At 51.4% G+C, this 25,964-nt stretch overlaps 8 protein-coding genes across 8 annotated transcripts; 3 read left to right on the top strand and 5 right to left on the bottom strand.

The window, feature by feature from the left end:
- Window positions 1-179: 179 nt before the first annotated feature.
- Window positions 180-2,232, bottom strand: cpdS (putative serine carboxypeptidase (CpdS)). Its single transcript, XM_025618325.1, has 4 exons — window positions 1,782-2,232; window positions 1,582-1,727; window positions 1,105-1,525; window positions 180-1,038 (listed from the first exon to the last, which is right to left on the bottom strand). The coding sequence occupies exons 1-4, from the start codon at window positions 1,954-1,956 to the stop codon at window positions 281-283; spliced, it is 1,500 nt and encodes a 499-aa protein (XP_025481565.1). The 5' UTR covers window positions 1,957-2,232; the 3' UTR covers window positions 180-280.
- A 4,138-nt stretch (window positions 2,233-6,370) lies between these two features.
- On the top strand, window positions 6,371-7,776 carry BO87DRAFT_395556 (uncharacterized protein; the record flags this gene model as incomplete). The annotated part of the gene is made up of 2 exons (XM_025625192.1): window positions 6,371-6,639; window positions 6,699-7,776. The coding sequence occupies 2 exons, from the start codon at window positions 6,371-6,373 to the stop codon at window positions 7,774-7,776; spliced, it is 1,347 nt and encodes a 448-aa protein (XP_025481564.1).
- A 3,229-nt stretch (window positions 7,777-11,005) lies between these two features.
- On the top strand, window positions 11,006-14,369 carry BO87DRAFT_375096 (uncharacterized protein). Its single transcript, XM_025622952.1, has 3 exons — window positions 11,006-11,280; window positions 11,430-13,110; window positions 13,163-14,369. The coding sequence occupies exons 1-3, from the start codon at window positions 11,208-11,210 to the stop codon at window positions 14,205-14,207; spliced, it is 2,799 nt and encodes a 932-aa protein (XP_025481563.1). The 5' UTR covers window positions 11,006-11,207; the 3' UTR covers window positions 14,208-14,369.
- Window positions 14,370-14,394: 25 nt separating this feature from the next.
- BO87DRAFT_433092 (putative C6 finger domain protein) lies at window positions 14,395-15,966 on the bottom strand (the record flags this gene model as incomplete). The annotated part of the gene is made up of 1 exon (XM_025627643.1): window positions 14,395-15,966. The coding sequence occupies one exon, from the start codon at window positions 15,964-15,966 to the stop codon at window positions 14,395-14,397; it is 1,572 nt and encodes a 523-aa protein (XP_025481562.1).
- Window positions 15,967-16,526: 560 nt separating this feature from the next.
- Window positions 16,527-16,978, bottom strand: BO87DRAFT_424364 (uncharacterized protein; the record flags this gene model as incomplete). Its single annotated transcript, XM_025627225.1, has 3 exons — window positions 16,527-16,544; window positions 16,610-16,701; window positions 16,762-16,978. 3 exons carry the CDS (start codon window positions 16,976-16,978, stop codon window positions 16,527-16,529), a joined length of 327 nt encoding a protein of 108 aa, XP_025481561.1.
- A 678-nt stretch (window positions 16,979-17,656) lies between these two features.
- BO87DRAFT_375095 (uncharacterized protein) lies at window positions 17,657-18,668 on the bottom strand. The gene is made up of 3 exons (XM_025622951.1): window positions 18,010-18,668; window positions 17,882-17,961; window positions 17,657-17,827 (listed from the first exon to the last, which is right to left on the bottom strand). Exons 1-2 carry the CDS (start codon window positions 18,471-18,473, stop codon window positions 17,883-17,885), a joined length of 543 nt encoding a protein of 180 aa, XP_025481560.1. The 5' UTR covers window positions 18,474-18,668; the 3' UTR covers window positions 17,657-17,827; window position 17,882.
- A 920-nt stretch (window positions 18,669-19,588) lies between these two features.
- BO87DRAFT_304708 (AAA family ATPase) lies at window positions 19,589-21,500 on the bottom strand (the record flags this gene model as incomplete). Its single annotated transcript, XM_025619291.1, has 3 exons — window positions 19,589-19,797; window positions 19,862-20,473; window positions 20,534-21,500. The coding sequence occupies 3 exons, from the start codon at window positions 21,498-21,500 to the stop codon at window positions 19,589-19,591; spliced, it is 1,788 nt and encodes a 595-aa protein (XP_025481559.1).
- A 2,953-nt stretch (window positions 21,501-24,453) lies between these two features.
- On the top strand, window positions 24,454-25,950 carry BO87DRAFT_405515 (uncharacterized protein; the record flags this gene model as incomplete). The annotated part of the gene is made up of 3 exons (XM_025625937.1): window positions 24,454-24,889; window positions 24,962-25,616; window positions 25,737-25,950. 3 exons carry the CDS (start codon window positions 24,454-24,456, stop codon window positions 25,948-25,950), a joined length of 1,305 nt encoding a protein of 434 aa, XP_025481558.1.
- Between the last annotated feature and the right edge of the window lie 14 nt (window positions 25,951-25,964).

Raw genomic sequence — 25,964 nt, 5'->3', positions numbered from 1 at the left:
CCGATCTACTTATGTACAAGTCATCAGACCCTCATTGATACATCATCTCATCTCATATATGCACGCTTTTCCATCTGAAACCATCCAATCACTTCCTTGTCATCTTTTGGTCTCCATCAACTGAAGTTCCATCACTGAAGGTTAAGATGTATAGTCCCCCTTCGCAGAAAGACTATCAATTCTACCAAGCAGGAACTCCAACTGGCGGTAAGCCGCACCAGGAACATACTGCGGAATTTCTATCACGAAGGGGGAAACAGTCAGCACATTTCAATATTCATCAAACTTTGTTCCAAGGTGATAGGATGAACTCACCATGACCGGACAAGTACACCGAGCTGAAAGTAAGCCCACGCTCGGTATGCGCCGTACCCAGGTACCCAGCACCAGCATCGAGGTTATACGGGTCGGGCTCATCTCCCCAGTACAGCTCAGCCAGACCGTAGTGGTAAGGAACGAAGAGCGGCTCCACGGGGGGGCTCTGGAACCCTTGCTTACCGTTCCAGGTCATGTTCTGGATAGTGGCGAGGGAGCCGTTCAAGAAGAGCAGGTAATCGAGCCAGCCGTGGCCAATGATGGTGTTGTTAGTGCGTTCGATGACGCTGGGTAGGGGACCCCAGGAACTGGGGTCGCTGCCGTCGCCGTTGGCGAAGATGACGGTCTCCGAGCATACGGAGTAGTCGGTTGGAGGGACGTGCAGGATCTTTTGCACGTCGGAGCGGTTGAAGTAGTTGTCTGGGCCGAAGCCGAGGGAAGGGAAGCCGAGCACGTCCCAGAGGTAAGGGCAGAAGTCGATCAGGTGGTAGTAGTTGAAGCAGGGGTTGATGTCGTAGGCGGCCATGACGACTTCATCCCAGACTTGGCAGTCTTCGGTGATTTCGGGGGCCGTGGGGAAGGGGGTGGGAGGGGGGTAGGTGATGGCCTTGTCGAGGAAGGCGTTGTAGCCGCACTTGTCGGCTTTGGCGTTGATGTAGGAGAGGAAGGTGGAGTTTAGTCGGAAGATGTTGTTGTAGTGGTTGAGATGGCGGACGGCCGGGGCTGGTGGGTGAAGTAATTAGTGATGGTGTTGGTGATTGATTATGAGGTATGTGAGGGGAAACATACAGTACATCATCACCGAGTCGCTGTTGATGGACGGGTCGTTGATTTGGATACCCTTCAAGTTGAAGTAGGTTGTATCCTCCTCGTTCAGCATGGCGTCGGCAATATAAGGAACATACATGCCCGCATAGCTTTCGCCGGTGATGTAGACCTTGCGGCCGTGCAGGTCGAAGGTGTCGACAAAGTGCTTGAACCAGCTGTTGAACTGGGCAGCCACGTCTTCCTCGTCGTTGACGGTTGAGGGGCCAGGGGAGAAGCCCGTGCCGGCGGGTTGGTCAATGTAGACCACGTTGGTGAGGTTGGTCCATGAGTATGGATTGGGGACGGGCTTATAAGTGCCGGGCTGCCAGAGGAATGGGCCGTTCTCTTGAAGCAGGCCGTCTAGGGAGCTACATCCGGGGCCGCCATTGAGCCAGATAGTGATCTTTGTCAATTGTTAGCCCGCTGAGGCAGGACCGAGAGAGCGGAACAACTACTAACCTCATCGCTGGCTTCTGGGTTCTGCGAGGGGAAAAACCAGAAGAACAGGCTGGAGTTCCCAGTCGGTGTATTGGGAAGAAGACCGGCGTAGGACTCGCCGACGTCGAAATCGACTTCGGGGATGCTTGTGCCATTGACGAAGAATCCTGCAATTGATATTAGTAAGACGGAGATATGCGGCTGGAGACGGAATGACGTACTTGCAGTCTTGTTTGTTAAATACTCGAAGTCGTTGAATCGGCGCTCAACGGGTACGGCGCGAGACGCTATGCTGCGATGTGTGAGAGGGGGCGGAACAGCCCGACGATGGGGATTCTGAAGACTGGCGGCCGTGCCGACCAGTAGCAACGAAGCAATTGCCGATGTAATCCGCATATTGAGAACTCTCTCTCGAAATCGGTGTGAGAAAAGAACTCACTTGAGCGGAGATTTCTGAGAACTTCATCCATCGTTGGGGCATGCATGGTCCCTATTTATGTAGTTCCCCCGAGGCAAGGACGGCCCTTTTGCACATTAGGCAGCATTGCCAACAATGGACCCATCTCATGCGGAAGCGAGGGAATTGCGTGTGGGCTCATTGAGATACTCTCCCTATTCAGGCAGGTCTCCGCTTTGATTGAGAGGGAATTAAGAGGAGGCCGTCGGAGAGCCGGACGGGGTCTGGAGAGAGGTAACGTTGGCCCGCAGTTGAAGTGGTCGAAGGAAGCATCGGATCTGCAGGAAACTGGATACTGACATCGACTAGGCAATCTAGTAGCGGAACGCGCCTGCGAATCACGAAGCGGAGTTATATGATGAGGAAATTGAGCTCTATCCACCCGCCAGGATGTAGGTTTGAGGTTACCGGTAGCTGCTCGCTCAGGACGACGTCGAATGACTGGCCATTATCAGGGCAAATGATGATGTGTTGATACCGGGTCGGGGGATATGCAGGGATACCAAGTAACCGACGCAGGCTTCCTCCACTTCCGTATTGTCATGACGCCACAGCCACGCTTCGCGTCGGCTTCGCAATGGCATCCTGCCGACACTGACAGGCTCAAGATTATTCATTCCTTCTTTGTTGTTAGTCCCTTAGGGTTGGGTTGTTCCCCCGGACCACCGATACAACCCGTGGCCCACGAGCGTACCAATCACCGACCGAGAACCCAGTGTATGTGGAACCCTATCGTACCTATCTCAACAGTAAGCTTCAGTAGTGCACAAGCTATGCTGGCGAAGAATGGGAACGAAAGTGGTCTCCAACGCACCATATGAACAATTCCCCGAAGCATAGTTAGGACCGGCTGCACTCGGTCAAATCGGTGACATACTGCGAAAGCATACCTTTGAGGTTAATTAGCAAGCCAATATGCTCATGTGAAAGTTAACAAGTTGGTCATCGCTAGTTGCAAACTTTCCATCATGTGGGCAATTCAAGTCGCCGTAGACTGTAGCTGGCTGAACCATCTGGGGCACGGGTCTCGAAGCGACCCCGGGCATCCACTAGCTCTGTCACAAAAAACAGTCCTTCTAGAAATCTGCATGCAGCAATTGACAGCGTGGCTGGTTGATAATCAACAGTTTCAAGCGATGCTCGCGATGCTCGCAAAATCCAATTGTGCCCCGTTGGCTGCCGTTCCGACCTGCAGGCCATCATAGAAGTCGTTCCAAGACAATACCCATCTGTTTTCTTTTTCAGTAAGATTGAACTAAATCTGCAAGGCATTGCATCGTAATAGTGAAAGACAGCAGGGGATTAGTTCGAGAATTTAGGGAGCGTCTGAAACCCGCAGGAGTAGGAGTGGGCAGCGATGGCGAAAGCAAGTCTGCTACGCTCACATGACGCTGCAAATGGGACAAACCACGGCCTTTTCATATTTTTACTTATTTTTCTCTTTAGAAGACACCTGAAGGCATGGAGCTGTCAGTCTCGAGTTGAACCCTTCACCCCCCCCCCTGGGTTCGTTATTGTATCGTGTCAACCTGCATTTCTCGCCGACAATGTTATTAACAATTGCTTTAGAGAGTCAGCTTGGTTGCAGAATATACTTAATGCTCTAAGGTTTGGGAAAAAGGATGTACCATCGGGCCGCTCAGTCAAGCTCCCCAAATCACAGTGTTCAACTGGTAGGGAGTAAGTAATCGGAGGCTCGCAGAAGATGATGGGCATTTCGTCAAATTTGACGTCTTCGGTGAAAAAGCAAGCGCACTTCTAAACGGTCCCGTGTCTTGGAAAAAGCAATCGCAGTTATTGACTGGCTCACACTGGCTCACACTGGCTCACACTGGCTCACAGCAGTACGGACTCCATCGTCTATCATGCAGGGGAATAGGGCCCTAGATCGGCAGTTCGCGAAGTGCCTGGCTGGTGGCATGCCGCTTCGTTGACATGGACTAGGTACATACGAATTGTCTTGATGCTTTCAACGAAGAACTTGGAACCAGGACAGTTCCAGGGCAGAGATTATCTGAACCGCAGCATCGGCTTCATAAACGTCCTTATGGAGAAGAACACGCTGCAGGACAAGGCCCAAAAAATACCTTTTCCCAACTAGATGCAGAACGAGGTCTCCCAGAAATCCTACGCTGATTATAAAACGATACGCGGTGAAGCTCATGGAGTCTTGATGGAAAAATGAGATTGTGCTCAAGAGCCTATGTTGTCGGTCAAATAGCCCCGAATAATGAGCGATTCGTGATGTGAGTACCGGTTCATCTTAAGTTGCCGTTAGATGAGACTCGCTCCTACATTTCCGAATTCAGAAGGTCTAGACATTTTTTTGCCAACCGACCGCATGAAATCTTCGCACGGAAGTGCTACTCGCTCTAGCATATACAATACTGAGTTGTGTATAGCTATGTAGGGAGGCTACTGAGAAGATATAAGCTGCCCAGACCATGGTGTTAGCTGACTCGGCTGTATTTTCCATCTGAGGGGAAACCGCAGTATACATCCTTGCCGGTTTATTGTAAGGAAAGTACTATGGACTTAATTAGTTATGTGAGATCGAGTGACTCTCGAAGGCAATTGCCTTATATGAAGTCCCAACTCAAAATTGTCTACTATATCTGTTACTGACAGGCAGCATGACGACTTCGATGGACCAAATAGGGCAATATATGGACGCCGTATCGCCGCATAACCGGAAATGATTGATCATCTAGCCCGAAGCCCGACACGTTTGACGGGGTAAGAAGAATATGTCTTCCATCTTCTCTCATCTGATTGCGTTCTTCCAGCCTCGATGGCGCCCTGTGAAGCGCTTTACGGTCATTAAGTTGTCCCTGGGATGGTTGCGGCTTCATAGATTCGCGAGCCAGGAGAGGGTCGTTGTGCTGCGGTCGAGACTTTTGCTAAGCTTAGACCTCCAAAGTCTGGCTCAAAAGGCAGATCGTCCAAGTCGGATAAATGGGGCCGGTTCGTCCGTATCGAAAAAACACCTTAAACTATTGGTTCAAGGATCGCTTCATAATTCGAACTCTCGGTTCTGTTGGGCTAGACATGAACAGCCCATTGTTGGATTTTGTCCGCACCAGACACGCTGATCGAACTTCGATCGCCGACTATTCTCTTGTCTCCGTTGACCGGAGGAGTGAGGCCCTGCGAAAACTGTTCTTCTAACTTATCATCTTATCATTTGCGACCGAATTTTTCTAAGTGTTCACTATCCAATCCTTGTTAGCAACGGACCGACCGTTGTGGCACACACCCTTTCACGGTCGGGAGCTGGGACGCGTTCCCTCTCTTTGGCAGCTAGTGGCATCATGCCCTTGAACAATGCTGGGTGATTGACCCGACGCTAACACGCGACGGAGGCTTTAGTTTAATGATCTGATGGGAAAGTATGCCCATTACTGTGCCTGGCCCGCTTCCGGTGCTGCTGGACGTGATCGGGGTTCGGCTTCAGCAAAGGAACCGGCTGTTAGTCTCGTTATCAAGTTTCCATTGACAGTGCAAGCATCCGATGAAAGGGGGGCGTTGATGAAGATACAAAATGAACAAAGTGAAGATGGCTTGCAATTGCCGGGATTGGCATGCAGCACCCAATAAGTCATCCGATTGCATCACACCGATGCACCAATGGGTGATGATGATCGTCATGAGGGAGAGGGGATAGGATCATCATGATTGGATGGTCCGTCCGCCCATTGGAGCTGGTGCTACCGTAGGAGTGCCACTAGTCGCAAGATAAATGGGGCCTTCTGAATTAAACTCACGCAAGACGAGAGGTGCGAATATTCGGAACGGGGCTCCGCGAGGTGCCCAGACTTGATGCTTTCTATCCTTCCATGTCTACTCTTCTTCAACAACCACAAACATGTGAGCATGCCCCTGGAAGAAGCATGGGAAACAATAGCAATCAATGCATTGAATGCAAGGACTGCTTTTTCAGCCAGTGAGGTTGCAAATCTGCTGCAATCGGAGCAATAGTCAGAAAGTCAAGATGATGGGCATGACCGACGTGTTCCCTTCACCGCAGACGGGATCTCCATGAGGTGCTTCTCCCTAACATCCGAACCATCGCCGCCGACAATGGCGTGCTCTGGAGCTATACATCATCATCATCCCCATCCCCATCCACTTTCTCCATCTCGTGTGCTCGTCGGCATCTTACTTAACTCTGCCCTCCCAACGTCGCACAGGACCATGGATCTCTTGCTGTCTGGGCCTGCCTTCGTGTCACGCTTTGCCCCCTTTTAAATCCGACCATCCTCGTCACTCCTGCTCCTCACTCACCGCATCGACCTTCCCGTCCGGGGTTCTCTGGTATCTACCCGTCGATCGCCTTCCACCACCCCCTTCTAGATGCAGCAGGTCGGGCGGGCGACTTGGGACCGCCAAATGGCCGCCACAACCCACGTTAACGTCCGCGATGTGAGTAGCACCCAGCCCCTGCTCGGTGCTTATGAGTACGATGCCTATTCGTGGGTGTTGCTGGAGGACCATCCGTTGCGCTCTCATCCTACGGAATGTTGTCCCGGTGTACTTTGGGTACTTCGGAAATGCTGTGCCGCAGTGACCAAGAGATGGAGTGATCGCGCGCTTACTCTGATCTGTTTGTTCTTGATGTTCTTGTATGTCTTCTACCAGCTGTCGACTGGCATGCGATTAGGGCTTACTAACTCACTTGTAGAGTGGCGGTTCAATTTCTCTCGCTTTTGCCATACGGCGTCTCCTATCTTTTCCTACACGAGCAGTACAAAGCACAATCGGGATTTATTCATTGGCCTGCGGAGTTTGAAGGCCAGCCAGCTGCTTGTATATCCTACAACCCACGAGCTCATTCAAATTCCATCCAGTACTCCCTTGCGGCGGGCTGTACTGGAGTCAAGGCCGATATCTGGCTACAGGACGATGACATTCTTGTAGGCTCTTCATGGTCGAGCCTCAGGAACGAGTCCACGCTGCGCAAGGTGTATCTGGAACCACTATTGGACCACTTTGATGCTATGAGCTTATCTGAAGCTCAGCCCGACCACGACTCCATGGTCGCGACAGGACTGTTTGGACAGGATTCACTACAATTCAAATTGTACTTGGAGATCCGGTCCTCTGCAGACAGTGTGTGGCCTCGTCTTTTATCTGAACTGGCGCTTCTCAGCGAACGTGGGTATCTTACCCACCGAAATGGGACGCAGGTTGTCCCAGGGCCTATTACTATTGTTCTGACAGGTCAAGAGCAAGTGGACCTTGATGGTCTTTCCATTGACCATGAGAGCGTTGGCAAGAGTATCTTCTTGGATGAATCAGTCGTACCAGAAGTCGAAGAGTCTGCTGCTGTCCAGACCTCGACGGAAGACGGAATGGAATTTTCTGAGCAGAACTTACCGGGGACCTTTCCCCGCTCCGACGAAGATCCATCTCTGACCAAGGCGCTCCAAATGTACAGTGCCTCCATCAACTTTGCCGAGACCATTGGATCTCCTTATCGCGGGCGATTTTCTCGACAGCAGATCGAAAGGATCCAGAGTCAAGTGCAAACCGCGCATCAAAAGGGGTTGCTGGCTCGGTACGAAGGCATACCGTGCCACTCGGAAGGGATGCGCCGCATTATCTGGCGTATCTTGGTGAACGAGGGGGCCGATCTCATCGAGGTGGACTGGACAGGGTGTGCTAGCCGGGGCTGGCGGCGATTCTTCAGCATCGGGTCGCGGGGGACCGTTCCGGCCGCCAGCCACCCGCTGCATCCTCCCAGGACATGGGGCAAGTAGTTGTGTCCCGTGAGGGAGAAACCATTCTATGATAATGATTAGTGCTTTTAATGCAAGTGATACCCAATACTGCACATTACATTTGTCCCGTCAATTAAATGCTCAAGACCCAGTAGTGTGCTAGCTCAACTAGTCTGTTACATGGTATGGTCAGGAGTGGCGATGACACCGACCACATGAACGAAGCAAAAGAAGGGGTATGCAAGGGGAGCTTGACTTTAAATCATCAGTAATGTGGGGAATGCCATCGATCTCATAGTACATGCCTTGGCAGGTATCTAAGCATTACAGTCACCCAGAGCCAAGATTAACTGGATGATTGATTTAGCCGAAGAATGTACGCTGACACGTCCGAGGGGTGTGGACTAGTATGTAGCAGTGATGGTATACTATGCTACCCATTCTGCATACAGATTTCCTTGTCTTAAGTATCCCGTAGAACTCTGTAATTACTTCGAGTGTATGGTGAGTTGAAATCCCCCGACCTCCTTTGTTCTCATTAGTACTACGTTTTTCTTTTCCACGACCTACAACATTCCAAATGCGAGAACAGTATATGAGACCCGATCGAAAAAATCAAGTAGAGTAACTAGATAAGTTACTTGATAATGCTGACTGAGGAATAAGATAGGAGGGTCACATCGGTCAGGATCGGCAGGTTCAGACATTGCAGGGTGGGGAAAAAGAGGCATTTCTTGCTGTCATTAGTCATGCCTGCTGCTTGCTGCGCCTGTACTCCATGCTTGATACTTTCAGGGTGCCAATCCATCCTGCAGGTCGCAGCAGCAGCAGCAGCAGCAGCAGCATGCCTTTCGGGCTGCACGGGTGTACAAGTATAGTGCTACTATACTTGGTATATTGTGTGTCGCTAGCCGGGTTGAGGCGGAGGGAACGAAAATCACTAGCCAGTCATTGTTGTAGGGATAGTAAGACTTTTAATCAGTTCCCCTTTTCCCTTATCTCAAACTTATTTTCAAATTGTCTGTGTTATGCTGGAGGTCGCCTTCATACTTGAATGTCCGTGAGGAATTCTGCACATCTGGAGGGAGAATAATAATAATTAAATGTGAGTGTTTTTTTTGTTACCCACCCGCCTAGTAGATTTTATCCACTGGAAGGACGCATGACACGTCGCCGGGCTGCATGGCATGGATGCCAACGGGCAGCGATCGGGTGGAGAGGGGGGAGAGGGTTGGTGGAAGAGTGGCCAGGTTGAAGGATTGGGCATCGTTAGTAAGTAGCAAGTAGAAGAGTTGTAACCGTGATGTATCGAACACCAATAAAAAATATGGAGGAAATTGTTCAAGATAGGGAAGTATGTTGGAAGTCCAAAGGAATTAATTGTAAGGAGGGATCCACCCAGGTTTCCCCGCTTTCCCACGACGGCCCCATCGGGCCAACTTGGATTTGCAGCCTCTCCGACCACACTCAAGTCGAGAGCTCGTCCTTTTCTGCTTTCTGCTTCGTCTGATTGAAATCGATCCGACTAGCAGCTCTTTTGCATGCGCTTGATTGGCTTGAAAGCCCTCCGATGTGTCCTCACAGGGAACTCTTGCGCCGTTTCCCTGGCTCCGTCGCTCACCGTTTTTCCCTAATTCTCTTCCTTTCCCGTTCCCTCGCTCTCTCGCTCTCTCGCTCGCTCTCTCTTCCTCTCTCTCCACTCGTCTTTTCCTCTTTCTCTCCCTCCCCTTCTCCTGCTTTTCGCTGCGTGCTTCCATCCTTTCTCTCCTCCCTCCTCCATCCACAGAGCTTTCGGAGCTGCTTCTAGTTCCATTTCTCATATCCATTCCTCTCCCTCCCCTTCCTCCACTTGCCCTCCATATCCCCCCCTCCCCTTAGCACCGGTTGAATTGAAACGGCTACCAGATCCGACTGAAGATCTCCGTGTTCTGTTTTTCTTCTTCCTTCCCCACCCTCCCGTTCGGTGTCGATTAAACTCAACTTTTACCGCCATTTCGCGACCTTACCTTAACTGACTGACTGACTGACAACCATCCGCGCCCGAACCCCAACCCAATTCTTTCCTTCCCCCCAGTCAATCAATCAAAAACTTCATGCTGCCAGCAATCCCCATTCGTCCCAATCCACCCCTCCCCTGAAGATGATGATGGATTTTCAGAAACACCATCCTCATCATCCATACCATACGCACCCGTCCATGTTGGGCGTCGTCGCCCACGACCCTCGTGCTGCGCCCCCCGCGCCGCCAGCTCGCGCCTACGGGCCTCCACCACCATCACACCCTTCCTCACCACGCATGTTTTATGACCATTTTCATCGCCGCGAGCCCGAGATGCCTCGATCCGGTATCACCCCAACCTACAGTTACCCGCCCTCCTCGGTCCCTACCTCCGTGCCCCCCGTCTCGTACGCCCATGAGAACGCCTACGCGGCATATCGAACAGAGAGCAATGGGTATCACACATCAGCAGCGAGCCATGTCTCGCTGAAGGAGCAGAGTCTTCCCCGGGGCAATCGAGAGCCTGAACATCGTCCAGACCCTCATTACCCGATCAGTCACGTCAACAAGCCCGAACGTCGGGTGGTATATCGTGAAGGTAGGCAAATTGCATTTTCTTTGGTTATGATATCGCTTCAAGTTATATTAAATTGCCCGATAACCCCCAAATAATGCTCTGCTATCGTGCGGTTCTCTCCTTTCTTTGGGTCTTTTGTTTTCTTATATTCTATCCATGTTGGGATGTGACTACGAGCCCGGTATGCGGGAGTGTCAGACCATGATCGCGTCGCGATGACCGGACCTCTGGGGACATGACTAGAAGCAAGTAAGATGCGAGAAGGAGCAGAAGCTGCCCGAACTGGGAGGATGCAAAGAAGAAGGGAAAAAAAAAAAAAAAAAAAAAACTCCTCTGATCGGAGTCTAGCCATCTGCGAGGGTGCAGTGTGGCGCGGCTGCAGCATTTGTTTATCCGTACTACAATCCCAGCGTCACTGCCAGATTCCGACAAGGAACCCAAACTTTGTGCCCGGCAGTGCGAGCCAATCAGGGGCGGTGCAGGCGGCGCGTCTGTGGCGCCTGATCGACTTCCAGCCCAGGAAGCCTCGGGAACGCTATGCCCGATCCGGGCTAGTCCGGGATGCCAGGGCATCGCTTCCCAGGTGGGACTAGCGTCGGACATGAGCTCGTCCAGGCCCAGAGTCACGGGTTCTGCCCCAGTTCGGAACTCGCTTTGCTTGTCGCGCGCCATTCTTTCTTCCTTCGCCGCCCATCAGCTGCTGCCATCGTCATCTTCCTCCCTCCTTCACTCCCATCTCCCTTCCCTCTCTTTTCGCCCCCTCGGGCCCTTTCCTTCCCCCCTGCCGCTTACTTACCGTTCCTGATTCTACTATCCTCCCGGTTGAACTCTTATCTGTCCCTTTCCTGATTGTCGCGTTCCCTTATAGCTCCCTTCTCCCCCTTTGCATGCGACATGAATCCTCCCCCGTCGCATGACCAGGGTCGCCGGAGGTCCTTGGGCAGCAGTGGCAGTCCCGCGTTCCCTGGTGAGTCGCAGGCCGTTGGACTCGCGCAACAATCCCCTGATGTCCTTGCTATCTTGCTTGCTGCAACCACTCTGGTTCTCTCTTGCAGTGTATCTGTTGTTTATGCTGATAGGACATATTGGCTAACTCCGACTTTTCCCTTATCATAGGTGTCCAAGAGCAGTCCGCTGCGCCGCCAGTAGGGCCGCGACGTATGCCTCCTCCCTCACCACCCCAACACTATCCCTCCAGAGGCCAAACGGGAAATGCTCCGTCCCTGTCCACTCCCTTCTTGTCGCGTGAGCCTCCCAGCAACCCGGCTCATCACCGTCCAGGGAGCAGCATGTCGATATCGTCCATGCTAGGCTCGGACGCTGACCGACCAGGCCGGGATGTAGGCTCTTCGTCCATCTTTTCGCGTCTTCCAGTCTCGTCCGCCCCGTATGGGAACGCCCACCCACCGTCGGCCCCCGGTGCCATGTCCCCGCCGACCGCGCCAGCGCGTCCGTCTCCGCTCGAATACCCAGGTTTCCGACGCTCCCAGACCCCCGAAAAGACCTTTGCGAAGAATCAGCCGTCACGTCCATACCGATCCGGCTCCGGCGGTGTTCCCCAGCCCATGACAGAACAGGCGAAATTCGGTGGCCTGTCCCGCGGCCCGCCATCGTCACAGTATCCCGACAAGCCCAGCTCCACCCATCCCTCGCCCCAAATATCGTCCGCCGAAGCCCCGTATAACGAACCACGCCGCCTAAGTTTCAGCGGGCCCGCTCCTCGTCCCAACAGCCAGCCGCAGCACCTCGAACCGCCGCCTCGCACCACTGGATATAGTCCGCTGTCACGGCCTGCTGCCGTAGCCGGGCCCGGAGAGGGTCCATTTGCCGGTACGCATCAGCGAGCGGCATCATATATGGGCCATGAGGCCCAGCATCACCGGTACGGAGGCCTGTATGCGGATCGACACGCGGAGGAACAGGCCCATCGTGAACGAGAACGTGCGATGGCGCACGAGGCTGAAACCAAGGCCGCGTCTCACCCTCCATCGCGGTACGGGCCGCCTTACGGGGACCGGGAGGCTGCAGCGCATCGCCAACAAGGCGCGTCTGCCTGGGACTTGGGCCGGTCCCAGCCCCCGTCGCCTGAGACGAAACGGTTTTCTGTCCCGGAGGCGGGCGCCGATTTTGGATTTGGCGCTATTCAGAGCTACACCAAGTCTTTAGGCTCCCAGCTCGGAGGGTCGCGACAGCCCTCGCTTTCCGTCCATCCCCCTCCCAATCAGCCGCCTCCTCCGTCACACGATCAGCCGCCATACCTCAGCAAGCTGCAGACTGAGACTCGCGCCTTTCCGCCCACATCGTCCGCTGGCCCACCCTCGGCCGTTCACTCCGCGTCGTCGGATGACCAGCGACGCAAAGGAAGTGATGAACTCATGGCGCATCGTAACCTTCTCGGGGTGGGATTAGATGCGAAGCGAGGGGGGCGCGCATCGCCGCTGCCCCAGGCGGTGCAGGGTGCCCAGGCTCAGATCCTGGGTCCCGCGGGTGAGGCCGGAATTAAGAATGAACTTGGCCGAGTTTTCTCCGGGATTGGAAGTGGTGTGGGAGGGGTCACTGCTACCACTGGTGGCAGTGGTCCTTCGACTCCCATGGCTCCGAGCCCGTTCAAACGCGACAGTGCGGCTGGTCGGTCCAGCAATGGGGAGACAGATGATCCCAAGATTACTCGGCCTAGCTCAGCGAATGGGAAGCGATCGCGAAAGTCGCGCGACGAGGATGGTCGCGCCGAGAGCGAGGCGGCCGCCCTGGGTGCCCGCGGTCGACGGAGCAGGCATCTCCATCACCACCATCATCAGTACGTTATTCCCTATTCTTCAGGTTTGTAGTACCCATGCTAATGTGCACAGCCATCATCATCATCGCCATAAGCCAGAAGAAGAAGCTGCCGCTGCTGCTGCTGCTGCTGCTGCCGCCGCTCTTGGCTCTAGCCGTCCCCTGTCTTCGGTAAATTTCTTCCATCGAACGGCCACCCCCGGGGAAGGCAGCGCATCCGCCGCAGCGCAGGCCCTTGGACATCACCACCACCATCACCATCATCACCACCATCATGCTCCCCGACCGGCCGGGAATACGGCTGTCACACCTATGCGCGAGCCTCGCACGGTGGTTACTATCGAACCACTCCTGTCGAGCGTCACCCATCTGCCTCGACACCACCTAGGCTCGACCTTGTATGCGCCCCGGATCGGCGCACCCACCGAGAAGGCAACCTTGGAAAGTGCCAAGTTCGGTTACACGACTACACCGCTTCCGTTGCCTCGCTTTGAAGGCAAGGAGAACTGCACGTTTACAATCCGCGTGCCGCGTTTCCGCATCGACACCAGCCATCGCGAGGAGATCTGCGCGCGTCGCGCCCTCTGGGGCACAGGCGTGTATACGGACGACTCGGACCCTGTTGCGGCGGCAATCCACTCTGGCTTCATCCGCGGTGCTTGGGGTGAGGATGTGGATGTAGATCTACTGGACCTGGAAATCAGGGACACGTATCAGCATGCACCTAAAACGGCGCAAGATGTTGGCGCGGAAGATGGAGAGCGACCCCGGGTGCCGCCAGTGCCACCAAACGATAAGGATCTGCATATTACGCTGCTGATCCTCCCCCGGCTGGAGCGATACGACTCCAGCGTGTTGTTCGGATTGAAGTCGCGAGCCTGGGAGGGCTCGCATGACGGCATGAGCTTCAAGGTGCAGCGAGTCGAGTGGGTAGATGAAGGGGTCGGGCGTGGTGAGGAGCGCAGTGGCGAGGCGCGGCGCAAACGCCTGCGCAATCTGATGCAGACTGGACGGATCTGCACAGGACCGGGAGTGATCAAATTGGAGCAGCTGCGAAACGGGGTGCAAGTTCCCCGACGGAAGCCGCTGGAGGGACAGGAGTCGATGCCGGTGTCTTGACTGGGTGCAATTTCTTGAAGTTCATTGTTACGACTGCAGTAAGACTGTATCTGCAGCTGACGGCGTTGGAATTTTCTATGTATTAGCGAGGCGTGGCGAACTGAAACTCTTTAATCTACGGATATTGGCTTAATCAAGTTAATTTAAATGCCCTTGATCGAATGCATCCATCACTATTATACATCCCCTAAGACCCAGCAAAAGATCGAAGAAGACAATCCCCTTCCCCCATAAACACCCTCCAAAGCCACTCCCCCTTTAACAAAAACCCCACATCCGCTCTACTCCCTCCAATCCCACTCCCACCAGTAGTACCATAATTCCTCACCGCATCCTCCTCATTCCTCCTCACCACCTCCTCCACCTTCCCCTTATATATCCGCATCAACACCTCACACCGCTCACAAAGCAACAATCCACATCCGATACCCATCGCCTGAGGCTCTGTGATTTCCTCCAGATATACATCCCTACTCTGCAACCTCGCACATCCATAAAACGCAGGATGCGGACACAGTGAACACCACGGGTTAGTAGTAGTAGTAGTAGTAGTAGTGGTAGTAGTAATAGTAGGTTGTAGTGAACTTGCTGAAGATAGAGATGATGATGATGAAGCGAGATTCGTATACGCGGCCTCGAAGTCGAATGTATTGGGGTCGTAGCCCTTGAGTGGGAGAATTTTGTGGGTCGTTGGTGTTGGGATGGATTTTGATGTAGTAGAAGATTCCGAAGATGGTGCTGGTGGTGATGATGATAATGTTGATGATGTGGGGGTGTGTGTACCACACAGCATTATCCGCAATCGTTCCAATGCACAGGTCACGCATATGCGTGTTGCTGCAGTAGTAGTAGATAATTGCGGGTGAAGTTCCATGTAATCACCTAATTTGTTCCCCCGGGGCAGGATCGGTAAGACGGAGATTGTCCGTGGGGGTTGGTAGTGGCCGAAGAGGCTGTAGGGGAGGGAGGGGCAGAAAGAGCAGGTTTGGGATGTTGGGGTTAGGGTTATGGGGTGGGTGAGGGAGGTGGTTATTGTTGTGATGGTTTGGATTATGGGGGTGGTTGTTGTGTAGTCGGTGGGTAGGCTGGTGGTGGTGGACATGGGTTCACAGATGATAGTGGACTGGATGCATTGTTCGCATGGGTACTTTGTTATCCCTGTGTCTGGTCCTTGACCATTCAGGGGATGATGTGTGCTGGTTATGGAACATAGCCGCCCTGTCTCGATGCATGGCTTGCATGCTGATGATGGTAATGACATTCCCCCGGGTACATCCCCATCCCCTATAATCTTATGTTCCTTTTCGTCAACTATCAGATCGTTATCATCATTATCATCCTGATACAGCCCAAACGTATCCAGAAAAGCCTTCCCGGCTTCACTCTCCATGTTGATCTTGATCTTTACGATGAGACTCAAGTTCCCGTTCTCCGATGAGGATGTTTTTGCTCGCTTCACTGGCTTCTTGCGTTTCAAGTACGCTCGCTCGATTCGCGGATCGTAGTCGTCGTCGTCGGTGCTGTCGTCTTCGTCGCGCCAGGAGGTGAGGATGGTAGTTGGGGTGGTGACTGGTGGAGGGCGTTTGCGGAGAGAATATTCCCGCGTGGGAGGGGTCGTAGTGGGCTTCTTCTTAGTGGTGGTGGTTTGTTGTGTGCGTCGCCGTCTGGGTCTCGGTATGCGGAAGAGGCGCTTTGCGAGGGCGAGGCGGGTGAGGAGCTGTTGGAGGGTTGGAGGTGTTGGCAGAGTTGGGGTGGACATTGTGGTGGTGTTGTGTTTGGTAGTGGTGGTGGGTGGTAGATGTTGGAAGTGGGAGGGGAGGAAGGGTATAGGGTATGGTGGTAGGGCTGGGGATGTAGTGAGGTGAGGATACTGGGCTTGGTGATAGGTGGTCTAGGTTGTAGGTGTGGGTGCTCAAATGTGATTATGGAGTAAGGTTGGATTGAAGCGTGCTGGTAAGGACATGCTGCTTACTGGTGGTTATACATCACTGGTCTACTTTTTTCAATAGTCAATGTAGAAGTCGTTGACAAGTAACCTGGGTATCATTCAAGTAAACTCACATCTCCCTCGCAGATACTCCTAACATCTCACAGCCAGTATAACAGTAACATCTGACCAACATATAGCAAAGACTCTTCAAAAAGCAAATCACTCAAATCCAACACTAACCCAAAGTGACGAATTCGCTAATTCAACAACATCACAAACACATATCAGCAAGTCATCCATCGCCCTCAAGCAACTCAAACACTCAATCGGTTCCATCCCAATCATCAGTCATCCACAAACTCACACCCAAGCATCATCTTTCCTACTTCTTACCAAGGGTAGTTATGCTATCACACCATCAGCAACAAAGACTACCTCATTGATCAGTCACACCAAAAGAGTATATACATACGAAGGCGAAATAGAGACACCCAAAAATAAAAAGGAATGCATATGTAAAAGCGAGGAAGAACAGGAAGCAGGTCCCACAGCCAGAACTGTGTCCTGAGATGCTTGTTAGCATAACTCCTTGCATAGGTCTCCCACATCAAGAGGGCTTCTTACCATATGATGGGGTAGGTCTCGGTTCTGGAGCCTTAGTTTGCTCCTGAGTAGTTGTCTGGCCCTGAGTGGTCCCCGGCCAAGGGGTGTCACAAGGCTGAGTCGGTGCAGTGGTATATGTCGACAAGGGAATGTTTTCCGTGGATGGGCTATGGTTGTTGGCTTCTAGATCGATGATCTGGGCGGAGTAGTGGGTGACTTGGCCGTCTGTGTACTTCATTTTGGTGGGAGTATAAGGTGAGTTCGAGGTGGTTGCTTAGTATATTGAGGGTTAGATGTGTTTGTGGTTGATGCGGATGAAGTAGTGGGTTTGATGGGATAGAGAGTATAATGGTAAAGGAAAAGAGAGGAAAGGAATGTAGATTCGTGATGAGGATTAGGAGATCCCGTTGTGATGATGATGCCATAGTATGTCATGACAGGGTGAAGCTGTTCCTGGTGAGTCAGATGTGTCGCTATTGTGATGTAGATGACTTTGACATTTGACGCTGCGGGTTTGTCACTATAGATAGAGAAGCGCTTTATCTCATGTTTCTATGATACAGGTGGTGATATTATAATGGTTTGGATCTATTACAACCCTGAGATACTCTGTCTCCTTCTTGATTGGTCTGTTAGTTGCAAGACAAGTGATGGCAAAGCTGTAGGTTGAAGACCTCATTGAGAACAAAAGTTACAATTTGCAACAGAGAAATAATAGGGCTAGAAACGTATCTTTAATGCTCTTTCTTTCTTCTATACATGACCTACAAGTACTGAAACACTGGTTGGAGAATCTCAATCGACGAATTTTCTATCGAGGACTACAAACACAACCCAACTCATACAGAGGTACACTTCGAATTACTGGAGGCGGTAGATCATTTATATTCAGTTTCAGGATCATAATTCTATCTTCTATACCACATACCATACTGCCTTCGGGATGGGTATCAAAGCCTGTAGGAAAACCCTCATAGGGACGAAAACCTACAGGAATCCCTACTACACTAGATGAATAGCATTCCCATACATAAGATAATCCAATCAACTCCTCGACTGCTGTCTGTGTTGTCGGGTAACCCCGTTTCTGCACAGCAGTTAGCTTACTATGCTGCTACTATGTAAGGACGTGTATGCTCACATCACCGACGACGTTGGCATATCTTCTCCTTTCTCTCCAACTCAGCGGAGACGATCTGCCATCCGGTGTAGATTTGATACCTGTTGCATGTTAGCCAGCTGTTCATTATAGGAGTCAGCTGAACTTACCAAGTCTCAAGGACTGCCACGACGTCGATGCCATCCCGGGTGATGTATTGGCCTCTGCGGGGTATGCCGAGGTCGACTGGCTCGGTATCGTTGGTGGCGATATTGCTATCAGTTTTATTGTAGTCGTTGCTGATGTTGTTTTTGTTGTTGGTAGCGTTTGTAGTAGTGGTGGCGGAGATTCTATTATTGTAATAGTTGTTGTTAGGGCTCTTATCGGCCATGTTGAAAGTCTTATTTTTCATGTTGTTGTAGCTGTCTTTGGCGATCTTATTGTCGCTTTTGTTGGTATTATTATTTACGTTGTTGATATTCTTGGCGGTACTGGCAGCGGTAGTAGCGATCTTCTTATTAGAAGACTTAGATGTGGATGACATCTCCACAATATCGGAGGAGTTCTTGTTGGTAGGATTCCTCTTCTTGGAGGACTTGAAGATGGAGGAGAAGGTAGATGAGAAGGAAGGCATGGTTGTAGATAGGGGATGATTGGTAGAAATGTAAGGTTGAGTAGTTGGTTGGTTGAAATGATAAAGTAGAAGTCGAGGTTAAGGTTCGATCAACAATAAATATCAATGAAGGGTGTGTTGGTAAAGTTGTTGTAGTATAGTCGAGTTGAGTGTGGAATAGTAGTAAACGTGGTGGTTGTCGAAGGAGAAGTTTTGGAGCAAACCCACTGAAATCTGGGCGGGTTTTATAGTCGACAGATCTTTCTGTAGAGCTCATTGTGGCCACTTGACGGGTATAGAAAATTTGGAAACTTGATAGTCGTGATTTTGACGTCTTTTGCGATTTTGGAGGGGAATCACGGCTAGGTGATGCTATATATGATTTCACGGTGACTGGTATACATTGCAGGAGAATACGGGAACATCCCATGTATGGTCAGTAGTACAGATCCGCATGTATGCTATGAAGGATTAGAAAAATTCTAAGCTAGCATATTTAGGACGTAGCTCGGTTGATTGAAAATGTTATAGAGTACTAGGAAACCGGCGACCATTGTCTGAGCGAGCAGGATCCAGCTCGAGAAAATGAATGGGATGGAAAGGTCTGGAGACGACCATGGCACCTTAATCCGTACCGGCTTGTAATAGTCATCAGGTGCGAGGTATCATCCGACACAAGTTCCATGGATTGCAGCATAGTACTATAAGGTTATCTGATAAAGACTTGGATAGAATCGAGCCTATTTATAGATAAGCCCACAATGTAGAGCTTATGAGTTTCTGTAAATATCAGCTTCAGTAACGGCTGAGGTTTCTATTAGAAGGTAGTGTAGTACACTCTGGATCATCGTAAATCTCGTAAAGGTCTATGAAAGCTCCTCATATAGTCACTCTTCACGTAAAATGTGTTCCGTCGTCGCGGCAAGACAGATGTAATTGAGCTCTACAGGCCTAATGTCCTTCCTCATACTCATCATCATAATCTTGATCGTGACCATCCACATACTCATCATACCCGTCGTCCATATCGTCCGAGAAATAGTCATTATCTGGGACAGCGGCAGCATGGGTCTCATGTGTGCTCCATCCCGAATAATCATCACCGCGTCGCATGTCGGTCGGCCTAGGATGGGACTTCACCTGCGACGGATGGAGCCGCGGTGGAAGCCGACCATTCTCCCTCTGCGGCATCGCTGAATTTCCTGGCCGCTGTTTTGGTTGTAGATCTGGATCCTCGCCTGGAGGTTGATAATTCGGTCGGGAGGCACCTGGATGTCGAGGCCGCTGCGCCAAACCTTGGCCGCTGTACCCACGCCGAGGTGGACGGGGTCGTGGCGGATCGTATCTCTGCTGTGAGGCACGAGGTGCAGGGGCATGATTCGGACGCCGAGTTCTCGGCGGCTGAGGACGGTAGTCAGGTCTGTGATTCATGTTGGGATCGTGGTCATCTGCTCGAAGGCCATGGTCCCTAGCATTGTCCATATTGGTACAGGCGATGGCGTCGTAGAGGTAGTCATCGAATCTTTCAATGGCCTTGGCGACAGAAACGAACTGCCGATAGTCCAGTGTACGTGTTGCCTGGGGACCGTTGCTAGCCTTCTTGACATTCGGTTCGGCATCCTCGTCCCATTGGTCCTGTGAGTTTCTCTCCATTTCGTAATGTGCAAGAGAGTACGCTATCTGAAATGCATTTCGGATCTGTCTACCATTCCATCTCTCATACTGCTCATGGGTGTCGTAGTGCCATTTTGCATAGTCCATGATGGACTTACTGTCAATTGCCAACTCCGGTTCTCTGAGGGTGCTGGAATCACCATCAGCTTGCAGCTTTTGTTTCGCCTCTTGGATTTCAATCAATTTTCGGATGTTGAGTTCGAAGATTGACAGGGTCTGATCCTTGTCCAGCGGTGGGTAGTAGAGGCTGACGTGGATGCGGGATTTAAAGGCCTCATCTAAGGTTCCAACCCGGTTTGTAGTGAGGAAGAGAATGCCACTGTAGTATTCGAGGACTCTAAGAAATACTAGGGAAAAGTCAGCATATTCTATGATGATATATGGATGCCGGCAATTTGGATCCTTACCTGAGACGAGAGCATTCCGTTTCAGGTCGCTCACCTCTCGGCGAGACAGGAAGACATCAGCCTCATCAAGTAACAAAACACAGTCCCAAAGATGAGCCAGGCGAAAGATATCCTTGAGAGAGGCGTCGACTTCTTTCGGAGTAAAACCAAGATCACCACATGTAATGACAAACAGGGGTTTATTGTTGGCTTGAGCAACAGCCTCAGCTGTGGCAGTTTTGCCCACACCAGGAACACCATGCAGAAGAATGACCAACCCCGAACCCTTCCCCCGAATCAAGTCCTGATTCAAGCCAGCGTTGGGTCGTTGTTTCTGGATTTCTTGTTTCGCAAAATGCGTTTTAACTAGCGATCTGACCATGCGCTTGTGATCCCGGTCAATCTTAAGATCTTTGAAGACGTTCTGGGGTGCGGGATCCTTCTTCTTCAGGCCGCAAATGTCGACCATAACGAACTTGCGCTCGCGAAAAGCATATGCGATGACGCGGCGTGGCAGGAGTGCGAGGTCATCTCCACCGAGTTGTCGCATAGTTCCGGCTTCCCATGCCCTGAGAAATCTGTCCTCTTTCAGACGGCGCTTGGTCAGCCAGTCGCCGAACCATTCGCCTAGCTGGATAGTCTCCGTGATTTCCCCGAGAAGTTTGGATCGCGAACCGTTTATCCAATGCTTGATATAAAGCTCATCATCTCCTACCGGCCAGCCAGCGTCATCAAATGAGTCTAGACCGTCAAACGATGGTGAACTCAGAGAAGACTCTGCTTTGTATCCCTCGAGGAAGTCAATAATTACATCGCCATCAATGTGCTCGGAGGCTATTCGATGCTCCGAGTCAGGATCCCCGGTTGGTCCATGGACGAGCGTCCATCCGTCGTAGTAGAGGTGCCTCTCTCTCACGAAATTTTGGAATTGTGATCCCTGGTCTCGAAGGCTCTTCATCATTGCCTCAGAATCCTTCGCAAAACGCATCGGATAGACTTCGAGGGTCGTGATGTCTCTCTCCCCAGCATAATCCGGGATCTTGAACTTGTGTCGAACCGGTCCATATGAGGACCCGTTGTAGTCAATGTAATAGCCATAGAGTGTCAATTCTTTTTTGGGATTGACTCGCGTGTCATCAAGGTAGTCATCCTGGATCGGTGATAACACCATGGAGTAAAGTCTCCAGGCACTTTGGTACATCTTGACATTGGCAGACTTGGCTGTCCCCGACGTCTGCGAGAACTCTGACCTAGAGGGTGCATAGAGGAGCTCGCCGGGTTGGAATGACATCCAGAGGTCGAGAAAGCGAACCTTACGTTGACTGGTCCCGGCAGCGCGGTTCCAGAGCGGCACGATCTCTGCTTCCACAAATTTGATATATCGTCGAACATGTCTGAGTCCAGTGACCGTGTCCACAACTGGTCCGGCGACGGCCTCTTCCGGATCCACGGACCCAGCATCGTCACCAGCAATTGATTCCTCATCCGTGTCGCCGTCTAAGTCGTCTGGCGCCTTTACTTGTTCGCTCTCAGCTTTGGTCTTGGCCTCGGCCTTTGTAGCAGCTCCTTGATCCCCGTCTCCCTGCGCTTCGTGTTTGGCCCACTTTGCCTCAAGGATTCCCAGACACTCCTTCATCCGGGGTAGGTAGTAGTAGAATGCTCGGAAGGGCGGAAAGAATACCCGCGGTTTGTTGATTGCCCAGTTATCATCATGTCCGCTCAAGCGCGAGAGCAGAAGAAGAATCGGTGGCGATTGGATCCGAACGCGCTGAATCCAGCTCGACTCAGCATCCACGATCGACTTGGGCAACCTGCCTTTCATTCTTCTCTGGTACTTCTGCCGCACATAATATTCTTTCATTATCTCGTGGTTGATTTGCGGATGGCCTCGTAAGACTTGGATTATCTCTAAGCCCGCGCTTGGGGAATAGCAGTTCTTGAAATGTTCGAAATCAACCCATTTGACGTCGACGACCTTTGGCGTCTTCTGTAGCTTATCTTCCCACGATTCTTCCTCCTTTTCAGACTCGGTCGTGTTGTCATCACCGTTTGGTGGAGTGACAGTTGTGTCGGCAGGTGTATCATCTTTGCCCGAGTCGACAGCAACGTCCACAGGGCTCATCATGTCGGAGGGGCTTTCCTCCAGGGTAGTAGCCTCGGTGCCGGTGGCTTTGACGACGTCTGGCGGCACGGTGTCACTTTCTGGATTGGCCATGATTGTAGCTGGACGAGAGGACCGTTTGCTTGAAGCTGTCTGAAAGGGCTGAAGACGACTGATCCACCAGCAGTTTAGTTAACCTGCAACAGCAAGAAACTGGCTGGCAGCTGGTCGGGAACTTATGATTGGATTCTCCTTAGCGAGTCGTGGGAATGGTCGGATCGTAGGAATGCTACTGCTTTAAGTAGGTGGAAAGAATGGAGAGGCAGCCGCGTGTTGGCTGTCATGCTGAACCAGGATCCCCCGGATAAAGGCTGTCCAAAGGGTACTTTTGGAGATGGCTTGTGGAGCCCCTAAGAATCCGAATTGGATTGATAATACGGCTCCTCTCGACGATCGACGCATCTCACTTGCGGTCAAAACCACATAGCGTTCTCAGAATGGCTGAGCTGAAGAGCTGAACCTGTGGCATCGGATTGACGTGCTGGTGATCGACAAGCTGAACTGTGGAGCTGACAGGACCATACTCGTTCCGGATTTAGCTGCGTGATCAATGCAGAGAGCATGCTCCACAGCGCTCGCTTTCGAGCAGCCAGCCCATTTATTTCGATCAACGCCGCGATAAGCGGGACAAAAAACGAGGCTGTGTCCATAGAGTGTAGCCGATACCTTTACTACGTAGGTCGAGCGGCTTGGTTCGTTTTCTGACAGTGCCATTGTGTTGAAATCCCTCAAGTCAGCGCAGGGCTGCTTTCTCCTTTTTCGGTACTGGACGAACTATCTCAAGTTCCATCCCACCAATATCACCTACCAGTCTTCAGGGATTCAGCATCACATTCGGTCCAGTCTTCCATCTATGTGTGGTCAAACAAAATGGACTTGAACTGGAAAAATCCCGACAGAAGGGAAGTCGCGACAACTGCTACGTTCATCGACTCAGAAGCTCACAAGATCCATGACGGGTTTGGAGGGTCGTCCAAGCTCGACCTGGAGCGGGGGGAGTATGTGCAGTTTCGGCCTTACTTGTAAGCTGCATTCGATCCTTGCTGTGTCAACCTGAGGCATTTCCTGATGTGAGTCTAACAAAAGAAATCAGACAGTTGGAAAGGGCTTTGAAGATCTACATAGGCACTGTCCTGGGCATCCGTGTCCAGGAAGATAGCTGGGATGGCTTGTGCGAGAAAATAAATCATACAGAAGATCGATATCGCAATCGTAAGGAAGGTCTTTGGCATTCGATATGGTACAAGATGGGCGACTATAGTAGTATGCTCGACGGGTGGGTCGCCCTCATACCAGATGCGTATGGGCTTGCTGTAGTCAAAACTGGTCTTGCAGTTGTGTTCAAGGTTAGTCTCACATGTTCTATGTATATCTTGTTGAGGGTTGTACAAGGTCTGGGACTCACTTTGCTAGCTTGCCGAACACTCAGCAGAGAAACGAAAAAAAATCTTCAACACGTTCGCGGAATTGCGAGATGCTCTAATGCGAGCGGATCCAACACGAACGAGCTTTCGAGCCAACAAGGAAGTCGCATCCTGCGCGGAACATCTCTATCAGACCGTTGTGGATTCTATCGAGGATATGATACTATTGACCTCGCAGGAGAAATCCACATGTAAGTGGGCAACCGTACATCAGTCCCTGGAATGTGAAAGTTGCTGATCATGGTTAAGGGCGAAGACGCATTCCTAAGTTTAAGCATAAGACACCTGCTCCCGATCCTGATACAATTCTGCAAAATGTAGCAGATCGAACCAAGGAATTCGAGCGTGCTGTTGGCATGGCTCGAGACCAGGCCATTGAGGGCACGGCAGTGGTGTCTCAGGATACTAACATCAGGACTGCTATGATTCAGTGGGACGTGAGTGCCACGAAGAACAACACGGAGATCCTGAGGTCAGATATTGAGAAGAGTGGTGTGAGGCTTGAGAGTATGGGTGGCGAGGTGGGCGAGGTGCATGGCTTGGTGTCTCAAATCAGCTCTGGCATGGAGCACATGACCACGGAAACCACGGGCCTGAAGAAAGGAATCGATGAGAACACAATCTCCATGAAGAGAGAATGTGAGAATAATGAGAGAAGACACCAAGAGTTATGCAACCTCATCATCGGGCAAGTTGAGGCGAAGAGCAAAATCGCCAAGCGAGAGAGCGCCCTGGAAGACGGCTCACGTAGTCTAAAAAACCAACTCATGACGCTCCTTCTCGAGGGTAGAAGTAAGTAAAAAATGTGGACCTGGATGAAGCAATAACCCAAGCCACTTGTTCAGCTGACATCAAATCTCACAGAGAAAGATGCCGAGATTGCCATGCTGAAAGAACGACTCAATCAGAACCGGAAACGCGGCGCAGTGGTCAGCTTGAATCGTTTCTGCGAGATTTTAGCCCAGCCCAGCTCTACTGAAGATAAGCCAGTCGATATAGAGCGCATGTTCCAGCACCCAAACGAAGACTTCAGACGAGCCCTCGTGCACAAGAGTAGGTTCAATGCAGCCACTCAAGGCCAAGTCCAATCGTTGCTGCGACATGAACGGTTACACCGATGGGTAACCAGCCATCACCCCGACCTGATTCTCGTCGACGCGAACATCAGCTCGTCCGGCCTGTCAAAGGTGTCCGCCATATCAGTCTTTTGCGCCACCTTGATCTCTAGCATGATGGAAGTCCATCCTGACGAGGTGGTTGTCCAATTCTTCTGTGGATTACACACCGCTCCCCTAGATCCCTGGCACGGGCCGAACGGTCTAGTCCGTTCTATTGCCATGCAGCTCTTGATGAAACTAGTCAAGATGAACATTCTAAAGTTGGGGTTCATCAACGATCGAGACTACCTGAGAGACCTTGAGCAGCACGACTTAAGCAAACTCTGCGACACATTCTACTCGCTTGTGTCTCAATTCCCGGCCGACACGAGAGTATACTGCATCATCGACTCCATTTCTTGGTTCGACAAGGACAGGACTTTTGCAGAATTAGCCACTGTAATGGAATGGCTGCAATACATGGTTGAGGACCGGTCACTGATTCCTATATTCAAGATAATGCTGACAAACCCGATGAAAAGTAACAGGAGAATGAAGGAGTTGCCGGTGTTCAAAGAGAACCCGTCTAGACTTGTCACTCTGTCTTCGAGGAACCTGATACCCATGGGAATATCTAACAGAGCGATAGAGCGTCAACTTTCCAGATCCCCATCTCCGTCACCACTCATACCCAAGAAGGGTGTGTCTAGAATTGCAAGACAGGAAAATTATGACGATAATTATGGTGATTGGTAGCAACCTATGTGATA

The sequence above is a fragment of the Aspergillus neoniger genome (genome assembly GCF_003184625.1).
Source record: "Aspergillus neoniger CBS 115656 unplaced genomic scaffold BO87scaffold_10, whole genome shotgun sequence".
NCBI classification, from domain to species: domain Eukaryota; kingdom Fungi; phylum Ascomycota; class Eurotiomycetes; order Eurotiales; family Aspergillaceae; genus Aspergillus; species Aspergillus neoniger.
Note: the sequence above shows the minus strand (reverse complement) of the source record. Positions and strands in the feature narration are given on the sequence as shown.